An 11,326-nucleotide genomic window follows, 5' to 3' on the forward strand; every position below is an offset into this window, starting at 1 on the left:
TTGGACTTTTTCAGCCTTTGCCTACACGCCCTCTGCGTATGGTGGGTTCTGGAGCCTCATTGTCGCAACTATCAGCCCAAGCCATCCTCCGCCTCCTCTCGTGTTCTTCGAATGGGAACCCCTTGTTTCTCGTCGACTCAAGGGTCTCCCTGAAGGCACCTATGGCATCGTCAAGTCGTTGTTCCTGTGGTTGTCCCTCTCCCCAAGCGGCAAGGCCATGCACTTCCTCGATCCAGATGGGAAAAGTAGCAGCTTTCCGTTCGAGGGAGTATCAAGGTTTGGTCCGAAACCCCAAACCAGGAGAGAGAGTTTGAGGAGAGAGAGGGAGTTGAGTGGAGAGAGAGGGGCGGGGCGGGGCATTTTTTGAAAAATAAAAGATTTATGAGTCATTTTTAAGTTTTAAAAAATTTTGAAAATCAAATAGAATCATACTTCACCCCGTTACTAAACATCACATTAAGTCATGTTCTGACAGAAAAGTTCGAACTGATAAGATAGTAACTTAATTATTTTATACACTCAGTTCTTTCTAATTTTTTGACGTGAAATAATAACTTTTAACAGTATGTTATAGATGACTAGAAAAAAACAGCATGCTATATAGATAATAAATTTTAAATTTTTTTGGAAAAGAAAGAAATATGAAATTATTCTTTTGGATGAATAATAGAAATATAAAATTATTTGACTCTCATTATTCTATATGTAATACAAAAATTTAATCCAAAGCCATCACGAATAAAGGCCCTCTCTCCATTCATGTTTGCACTCATTTTCCCTCCCCCCCCCTCTCTCCGTGCTAAAAATCTGATGATCATCAGGAGCAGCTAAAAGAAGGTCCAGTAATCGATCCCTTCTTCATCCGACGCTCTCCTTCGACTTGCAGAGATGCTCAGATCAGTGATAAGGTTCTCCTAACTGTTAACTTTTCAATGATTCTCACTTTAATTTCTCCTCCTCCTCCTCGGCCTCCAACTGCCGGTTTCATTGTCCAGTTACATTCCTCCTTCTTGTCTCAGGGAGTTTAAGCCGAACACCGTCCGTCCTCTCGCGAATCGCTTGGCCTGTTACACTACCGGCGGTGGCGAAGGAAGGTAAGAGGAAAGAAAAAAAGCTACTTCTTCTGCTACCTTGCAATTTGCACGACACAATAATGGATGATTCTGAAAGCAACTCTCACACTCTCTTTTATCCTTTTGTTTATTTTTATTTTTATTTTTATTTTTTATGAGTGAGATACTTTTTAAATTACGACTTAGATGAGAGTAAGATTGATCATTTTAAAACTTTGTGATTAATTTTTCTGAGGCGCATTAAGTCGGCATTGTTATTACATGGGACTACCGATGCATGGCTTTTTTTTTTTGGGTGAAAAATTCATTGGCATGGACATGATCCAAAATGTAGTTAATCAGCTATTGTAGTTGTTATGGCAAAAAAAAAATTACTGTAATTGTCGATAAATATTGACATAATTGTTCTTTCATGCTTTACTTATTTAAAAAAAATCGTACTTTAACTTTTCAATGAAATCACGACATGTCTTTAGTTTTTTAATTAAAAATAATTAATTCTCATGCACACGTCTATTTATTTTGAGCTATCTTTAAAAATAGAAATGGAAAATGTCGGAATTGAGGGAGACACTGATCTCTCTTTCTTCCCCGATATTCCCTCATGTTACAGCTGTTCTTATGATTAATCTATTGGCAACACAAGAAAAACAGTGCAATATTTTTGAGTTTTTAGCGGAAAATCGCAGGTTGTTGTGCCGTAGATTTAGCCTCTCCCCGTGGCATCGCAAAGTCAACTTTCTCATAATTTCTCCTTCATATTTCATTCACAAAGTATGTCCGCGGCTAGTTGGAAATTGACTGGTTCAGGTTTGTTAATGATCGTTATCTAATGCGAATAAGTGCGTAAATAAAAGCTGCGATTGGACCCCGAAGTGACCCACGATCAATCGATTCGGCCTAATAATTGACTCGATGGGACTTGGACGACACTCCTGTTCCTCGAGCATGCTTGTCCAATGGAGACACAATCTCCACGTTTAGTTATTCATTTCGTTTTCACAGGCTTGCAGGTAAGGTAGCCCTGGTAACCGGAGGAGCAAGTGGGCTCGGGAGGGCCACGGCTCATGAATTCATCAAAAACGGAGCCCGAGTTGTAATTGCCGACATCAACTCTCAGCTCGGGCCGGAGGTGGCGAAGAGTCTAGGCCCATCAGCCCTATTCGTTGACTGCGATGTCGCCAATGAGGCCCAAGTGGCCAGCGCCATAGACACCGCCGTGGCCCACCATAGAAGGCTAGACATCTTGTTCAACTGCGCCGGCATATCCGGCCCCTCAGTCCCACCAAGCATCGCAGACCTGGACCTGGACCAGTTTGACCGGGTCATGCGGGTTAACCTCCGGGGTATGGTTGCAGGGATAAAGCATGCCGCTCGAGTGATGGTCCCTTCTGGCTCTGGGTCCATCCTTTGTATGTCCAGCATCAGCGGGATACTAGGAGGTCTCGGCCCACACCCCTACGCCGTGTCGAAGTTCGCAGTCCCTGGGCTGGTGAGGTCGGCGGCAAGCGAGTTGTGCCGGAGTGGGATCCGGATCAACTGCATATCACCCGCCCCGATCCCAACCCCAATGGCAGTGGGCCAGATTGCGCAGTTCTACCCTGGGGCCACCCGCGAGCAGGTGGAGGGGATCGTTAATGGGCTTGGGGAGCTTAAGGGGGCCCACTGCGAGGAAATTGATGTGGCCCAGGCCGCAGTCTACTTAGCCTCGGACGAGGCAAAGTATGTGACTGGCCATAACTTGATTGTGGATGGAGGGTTCACTTGCTTCAAAAATCTAAGTTTCCCTTCTCCTGATCAATTGGGGTAGAATTGTTAAGAACTTTAATAATTTTTTGTTGATTAATGCTAAGAATACTTAACCTTCGAATGGCTGATGTCGTGAAAAATTCTCGGACTCGGAGCCCGTGCTCTTTGAGAAATTATTATCTTGTCAAATGTATTATGTGCTGTTTGTGCTCCTACTCTCTCACGTCATGCTAATGCCCATGATCTTGGCAAAAATATACAGGTTATGCCGCACTATGTCCTCCTTTGGCATGTTCTCATCATAGTTCGATATGGATTCTTCGAGGGACCGTAGATTTCGTACATTAATAAGTGGTAGTCAAAGTTGAAGGGCTAGAAATTCTTTTCACCCAACTCATAACATTGGGCCTGGCATGCCATTTGGACTGAGACGAGCCCAAAAGAAGAGTCCTACAAAAGAAATGTCAATTGCCTCGAAGATACGAAGGTTGGTTCATGTATATGTAGGAGATACACATGTATATGGATAGAGGTTCCTGATTATCGGATAGGAAAAAACAGAGTCGGTCCAACCGATGAATTTATGAGGTTCCAATGGCCATGCTATGTATGTGGCTTAAACAAGACGTAGTCCATGGTAGAAATAAGCTCGGTGTAGTACATACATGATCCGAAACTATGTGCTGATTTGAAGGGAGATTCACATTGATCCATTTGGAATTAAGGCCAACTAAAAATTTCTAATGGAGCCAACCTTGGTAGTGAATGTTTCTAAAATTATTTTTTCTGGTACTTCCATTCGAACTACGAAGGGGAACCATCTCTAGATATAGCATGACACATTTTCTAATTGTGGACATGCTTACATGCTCTTAAACAAGACATACAATGCAATAGGATGAGGAGGAGGGTTTTATCATTGATGTGCGATGCTAAATTCGACCAATCCTTGTCCAGCCAGTCTGAGGAATCGGGAGCAAACATTTTAACCCGACTGAGAGAGAGAGAGAGTCTGCAATCATGAACAGCTGTTTGTGGAGAATATATATATATATATATATACATATACCTATCTGTGTGTGTGTAGAGATTGGAAATGCAAAGATATGAAGAGATAGGAAGGGAAGATAGAGGACAGTGACCCGACCTTAGGTTTACGATCTCATATCCACCTTTAAATGTTTATCATCCAATTTGCATTTCGTAAGCTACTGAGTTGCTTCATCTTCTCAGATCATATTTTGCTATAAAGGCACTTGAATTAAATTATTTGTATTTATTGTGTGTGGGTATATATATATATAGATATAAATTATGAGGAGCTAGATTTCATTTTTCAATTAAAAGGTCACGAGATGTGCCACTCGCTTATTAATGAGACTCTGTCCCACCCCATAAGTTGCCCCTCAACTCAATAATCCCCTATCTTTCTTGGTTGCTTCATAGTTCCCCAACTTGTCCTAAACAACAAGCGCGTAGTGCATCGGGCATCGGGACAAGCGCCGCTGCACATCCGATAATGTTACTGCCTGGCACTGACGTGACGGGGTAAGTCCGAAGCGGCGCAGTCTTATCCTTCTGAACCATATAATTAAGATGCGATATTGGTTGTCCAGATGTATAATACGAGACATATAATAATCATAAATATATGTCATTGCATAATTGTCTCGAAACTGGTGGGATCATTAGCGAAAAGGATAATGGCAAATGTATGCTCTCACTAACATCAACATGTTTGGTATATTACATATAAATGGATGACTCTTATGTGGTTTAGAATCAATTTATTGATTCAAATTCCACATTAAATATGAAGTATATGTCTAATATGTAGAATATCTATTTCCTAGGCACGCTTTAAAATTAGTTTTTTTTTCCTTTTTGAGGGAGAATTTATCTTATACCTCGACCAAACATGTTATATGATGCTACAGATCAATAAGAAAATACTTAATAATATCCACAATAACCATTGTCCGTGTGAATACATCAAAATTATGTGCCTCACCGTTTGCCCATTTCATATGGCACAATGGAGGTATATATGTAGTCTTAAGGCTAAGAAAACAAGGTATTGAAAGCTATGTTTGCGATTTTTTAAAACTGAGGGGGCTGTATGTATCATAATAAAGTAGAGGGGTTTAAGTGCAATTCCGGAAAGTTCAGATGACAAAAAACCTTAAATGGCACGGGTCCCACGGTTTGTCCACTTCCCATGTTCGGAGGCTCGGTTAACGGCTCTCTCCTGTCTCCTTCCACAGACATCCAATAAAAAATAAAAATTATTTATTCTACTTAATTATGTATAAGGATAAAAAAATTCTTAATCACGAAATCTGATTTGATTAAAGTAGTTCAACATTTGCTTTTATTAAATGAGATTTCAGGTCCGAGTCTTGTGAATGACTTATTTTCTTAGTAAGTCGACTCAACTCAAATTGGATTAATTGGAACTTTTTTTTTTGAATAAAATGGTGGATAGCAATAGATGCGATCTTGTAGCCCCCATTACGCAATGTTCGGCCCCTAGTGTTCAAGTCGCGAATATATCAGAAGAATTGAATAATTAGCGCAATAACTGATTTCATTAACATAACATTACCAAAGGCCCCACAGAAGCCGGTTTCTCCCAAGTCCAAGCAAAGACCACACTTCCGACAAATTTCTAAATATAAATGCATAGAGAGAATTTCACCTTGTGACAAATGAATTAGTAAGGACTAGCTCATTAAACTCTAGATATCATGTTATACACCGAAAAAAACTTAATAAACTATAATTTCACTATTGTTATCGTAGCATAAGAATAATGAAAGTCAAATAATCGAAAAGGAGTTTCATTAGTGAAAAACGAACCGGAGATAGTGTTAAGTCGAAGATTTGTGTGATGACACCAATCACCGTTGTCCCTTAATAATTCTAATTCAGAAAAAAAAAGAAAGAAAAAGGGAAAATCCAGACCCTGACTGCGGTCGTCGCCCTCCTCCACATTACATGTTGGACACGTGTTGTGTCGTCGACACGTTATCGTCAAACCGCCATTGTTAGAATTATCAATTGATTGACGATCGAAGTTTCACGTGAAGACGGAGAGAGACAATACGAAGACAGAGAGAGAGAGAGAGAGAGAGATCTTCATGTTTTTACGTAAATTAAGGAAGGAAAGAAATGAACAACCGTAATGACGGTTAAAGTTTAATCTCAAATTGCGGGTGTCGGAAAAGGACAGTCGTCGTAAGATCGGAGTGGGGAGCTCAAGTGATCGATAAGTATAAAGAGGAGATCGAAGCATATATATGGTTAAACTTGATTAAATCGAATTCTAACAGAATTATTCGTTGTAATAAATATCTACTTTCACTTAAACTAAAGATAAATGATATAATAAAGAGAGGGTAAAGCCGGAATATTCTCGTTCCCCGAGAAAAGCCAGAAATATTCTTCTCGGTTGTGGTCGAATAATTAATTATATGACAAGTGAGTGACTTGAGAATATAAAGTAATTTATATGCATACGTACTATAACATAAAAAACTGAAGGCTGCATTACAGTCTTACTTGTTTTATACATAAAGATAAGACATTGTTAAGATCGGGGGGAAAAAATTGTTCCTAAAACCATTTCCTTGGAAAGAAAAATTAGTAATAATTACGTGGAAACAACTAGGAACCATGCATACAAAAACTTAAGAAGTTATTTTCGTATACATAAGAGAGGCTTGTCTCTCTCTCTTTTTTTTTCAATAGGAAAACGGGGCTAGCACCCTAAAAGACTAAGAAAAACAAGGACGGGGCGTGATGATCCCTACAAGATCTCATAACAGTAACGAGCTTAAAACCATTAGGAGCATAAATAAGGACTTGTAGGCCGAGAGGCCAAAGGATGACACGTCGAGCAAGTCAATTTTCGCAGAAGTTTGCTTTACAAAACGCGTGACGAATCTGGACGACCCAATCTTTTTAGAGTAACCCCTTAAATACATTTGAATATGAATTTATTATGGACTTAAATATATTTTACGAGAGCTATATATATATATATTATTTATATATATATATCCCTGTCATTTTTGTCATGCTATATTTTATTTATACCGATAATAAAACAGGTAAAATAGATTCAAAGGGCTTGTTAGAGATATTCAACAGGTAATTTACAAACTCGAACATGGTGAAATATACGATTATATATATATATATATATATATGTATCACAAATAAAGTCATATTCAAATACAATTATAACATATATTTATAAAAATAAAAAATAAAAAGCTTCTTGAATGCTAGCGAGAATACAATATAGAATCTCTTGATCTATGGTGGAATGCAGTGTTTTACGTTATACTTCCCTTGGTTGGATAATTATGTAAGCAACACTTTTATTTCTTCGAATATGTTAATATGTTATGAGCAAAAAATGGAGAAAGAAGCCGAACATAACTATTTTAATAGATAAAAAGAATATTATCGGGAAAATCAAACTGAGATGGTATCCTGATGCAGAAGTATCATTCTTTTTACGAAACTAATAAGAGATCATGAAATCAATTATCCCTAGACAAACTTTTATATATCCTTTTATTCTTCTTTCTGATAATTTCTATATGTAATCCGAAAAAATATAGAAAAAAAAGCTATATGATATCATAGAGGAGACTAGAGAAGAGGAGTGGGATTTTGTCAAGATCTGAAAGTGAGAGGGATTGGACAAGTGGAAATTGAACCAAAGAAAAATTTGAAAGCGAAGGAGAAGAAGGAGAAGAGAGGGGGTAGGTGGCGGTGAATTAGAAAAGATTCACGAGAAGCTTGGGAGAGTAGTAGCGATTAATTGCTGAAATTGATACAACAATTTAAGTTCTCCTCTCTCTCTCTCTCTCTCCCTTTTTCCTCATCCCCATCAAAGAAATTTATTCGATTCCAGTCCACGCTCTAAATTGCCATGCCCCCATGGCAAAGCTAGTTCATCCCCCCTACTAGGATTACGTTATCGGTACAGTCGTCCTTTGAACCGTTCATTTAGGGATGGGATTGGAACGGTATATTAAAAAAGTATGTGGAGTTTACCGTGTGCGTAAGGGAGAAAAAGTATCGACTAGGGCTGTGCATGATTGTTTGATAGCGATACTCGCAGTTGCGTGTAGCTAGGGATGCCCTTACAGCTGAGGATATAAACATGGCTCTTCGAAATGTCACCGGATCTTGCTACAACTTCAATTCGACTAGTTCATTATAAGATCGCTTCTTCAATAACTCGAGGATGAAAGACTCCCGCATCAGCAGTTCTCTTTCAGCAATTTTAGTAGGTCTTTCGGGATAGTTTAGTTTGCGTGCTGTTTGTGATAGGGGAGGAAGAACGAAGGAGAGCCACCGGTTGAGAGTACTTTGGATATATTAAATTTTTGCATTTAATTTCTTCCACCTTTTGGTCCCCCACAGTAATATTCCGAATTAACCCGATACACACATAGCTTATAGACCGTACTGCAAAATTCAAAATAATGCAAATATATATTTCATGATATATAATTGGATATATTTCATGATATGTGATTGGCTGAATTGGATATATGTTCGAAGTTTGGGATACGATTGGCTCAGTTGGATTTACTGTGTGGTTCCACTAATCATCAAGAAATTATGTATTTTGGCAAAAACAAAAAAGTAAAAGCTTTAACATTGAGTAGACATATGTATATAATTAACGAGAATTCAAAAAATAAGTGCTACTGATGAAAAATGGCATGGCAGGAAATGCACATATGAATAGATAAATGTCATTTTATGTTTTAAAAGCACGCGTATGAAAGGTTCAAGCAATTTCGATTTCCATATATCCCTCATAAGTTTAGTTCCCAAAACCAAAATTTTCATTTGGTCGTTTCAAGTTATGTATTATATTTTCCGAGGGATTCATACAATGTTTATCGGCAAGAGAAGAGGTAGTATTGCGCCAACAAAACGAAATTACTATTTATTACACATTTGAAGTGCCAGAGAATATGTCAAGCGATGCATCCTAGTTAAGTTTTTTTTTTTGGGGGGGACAAATTAGACGAAATGCTCTTTTAGTTCTAACAAGGAAAAATTCTTAAATGATTTTAGTGATGTAATAAGAAGGAACTACTAAAATTGTAACAATTTTAAATATTTATATTGAAGCGACGAACACTCATTTTTCTATTTATTACCATCTGCATTAATTATATCAAAATCTACATTTTGCGCCTCATTAAAATAATTTACCTTGAATTGACTGTTCGCTTACTTGGCAATAATGGACACATTCATTAATTAGATCTTATTAATTTTCTAAAATTTCTATGCTGTTCCTCTTTTAGTATATGTAAGAGAGGGTGCAATTAGTAATTTTGGAAGAAAATGGTTCAATATCTATTAATGAATGAAAAAGAGAGGTTAATTACTTCCCTAATATTACTTGCTAGGCAAAAGGGGCAAAAATAGTGAACCCACCCCCTCCTTCCTCTCCCCTCACGGTAGATTAATTTGCCTTTTACTTTTAACAATAAAGTGATCCATAGTACTAAAAAAAAGTGAGAACTAAGCCCTAGCTGAGTACATGGTTTATTCCATAACAGGTAATCTTTTGTGTTAATTGAGGTGTTCAAGTCCTTTAGAACGTCTCAATCATTTGATATGGCAGGATAAGCGAATTTCTTATTATTCTTTTTATGAATCGATCGTGTTTAGCAAATACTATAATTGACCGTACAACGCAAGCATGCTATTAATTAATACTAATAAGTTTATGTCGAAAAAAAGGATACATAGACATATGTAAAGAAGTCTCTTCTACAATGCAATGAGAGCTTCCCTTAATATTTCCCTTCTTTATTTATTTATTTACTTACTCGTTGAAAAAGTTCCCTCCGAAGATTTTACATTCACGCTAGGGCTTCGGTTAATCATAAATGGCGTCTTTGACTGTAAAATAAGACCTGCTATCACAAGTTCCATTTCCGTAGAGACTTGTAATTAAAATACTGAACACCTTGTTTGTGATACATATAGTGAAAGAATCACGAATTGTGACGCGTTAAAACAAAAGTTTGAAAACTAAGTAAAACCTATTTTAAATAACATGCGCTTAAACCATCCCTCCACAATTCCCTTCTCAATTTATTTACTCGGTAAAATTCTGTGAGAAGATTTCACATTCTCATTATGAATTCAGTTAATCATAAATGATTTATTGAATTTTGAAATGAGAAGTGTTCTCAATAGTTCAGTGCTTCTTATCGTTGAAGCCTTAGGCACAAAATGCTTTACTCGTGACAACGAGAGTAACAAAATCACGAGTTATGACACATTAAAACACAATTTTGAGAGGTCCAAGTTCAATTTGAAGTCTAGTAAAACCTTTCCTAACTGATATGTGATGAGAGCTTCCCTTCGCATTTCCCTTTTCTATATAATTTATTTCTCGACAAAATTCTATAAGAAAATTTCACATTCTCACTATGAATTCATTTAAGAAAACTAACTTCTTTGACCATATAATGATGCTTGCTCTCACGAGTTTAGCGCTTGTTAAGGTTGAAGACTTAGATGAGAAGTGCCTTACTCGTGGCACAGACAATAACGTAATCACGAGTTGTGGCATGTTGAAGCACAAGTTTGCTAGATCCAGCTTCAATTTGAAGTCCAGTAAAACCTCTCCTAATTAATATGCAATGAGAGCTTTACCTTAACATTTCCCTTCTCTATTTATTTATTTTCTCAATAAAATTCGGGAAGAAAATTTCACATTCTCATTATGATTTCAGTTAATCATAAATGACTTCTTTGACTGTATAACGACTTGCTCTCACAAGTTCAAAAATTCTTGAGGTTAAAGCCTTAAACACAAAATATCTTTCTCGTAATACAAATATTAATAAAATCACAAGTTGTGACTCGTTAAAATACGAGTTTAAGATATCCAACTTTGATTCATAGTCTAGTAAAACCTCTTCCTACATGCAATGCGAGCTTCCTTTAACATTTCCCTCCTCTATTTATATATTGTTTTTTTTTCCAACAAGACTACATAATTAAGTTTTACATTCACTGTATTCAGTTAATCATAAATGATTATTTGAGTCACCAAAAAGGCTTGCTATCAAGAGTACAACGGCACAAAACAAACACCTTACTTACTCGTGATATTTAGAGTAATAGAATCATGAGTTCGATTTCAGATCTGAAATCTAATACAATCTTTTATATATATATATATATATTTTAAATAGATAAGATGGAGCGCTAGTAAAACCTTAAAATTGCCGACATCACCCCTTCCAAATTAAGGATTGTTACAATAATTAAAAAAAAAAAAAAACAGAGAGAGAGAGGGAAGCTCTGTTCACGACATTGTGATTGTGCCCATCTTGTTTTCTAGTCCTTTTCCGTTGCATAGACGTACGAATTTACCTAATAATTTCTGTCCTGTCCGTTACGAAGACAAGAAAAGTGAGTTAAAAGGGCAAGAGAGAGATGCA

The 11,326-nt window shown here is 37.1% G+C and overlaps 1 protein-coding gene across 1 annotated transcript; it reads left to right on the forward strand.

The window, feature by feature from the left end:
• Positions 1-741: 741 nt before the first annotated feature.
• Positions 742-3,033, forward strand: LOC116213190 (momilactone A synthase-like). Its single transcript, XM_031548039.1, has 3 exons — positions 742-908; positions 1,020-1,094; positions 2,079-3,033. Exons 1-3 carry the CDS (start codon positions 889-891, stop codon positions 2,881-2,883), a joined length of 900 nt encoding a protein of 299 aa, XP_031403899.1. The 5' UTR covers positions 742-888; the 3' UTR covers positions 2,884-3,033.
• Positions 3,034-11,326: the final 8,293 nt, after the last annotated feature.

This window comes from Punica granatum, chromosome 7, assembly GCF_007655135.1.
Source record: "Punica granatum isolate Tunisia-2019 chromosome 7, ASM765513v2, whole genome shotgun sequence".
In the NCBI taxonomy this organism is placed as follows: domain Eukaryota; kingdom Viridiplantae; phylum Streptophyta; class Magnoliopsida; order Myrtales; family Lythraceae; genus Punica; species Punica granatum.

What these genes read in the sequence shown, in the direction of transcription:
- LOC116213190 (XM_031548039.1), top strand. Translation starts at nt 889, where the DNA reads ATGCTCAGATCAGTGATAAG. An exon ending in ATGCTCAGATCAGTGATAAG is followed by an intron (nt 909 to 1,019) that starts GTTCTCCTAACT and finishes TTCTTGTCTCAG; the next exon opens with GGAGTTTAAGCCGAACACCG. An exon ending in ACCGGCGGTGGCGAAGGAAG is followed by an intron (nt 1,095 to 2,078) that starts GTAAGAGGAAAG and finishes TCGTTTTCACAG; the next exon opens with GCTTGCAGGTAAGGTAGCCC.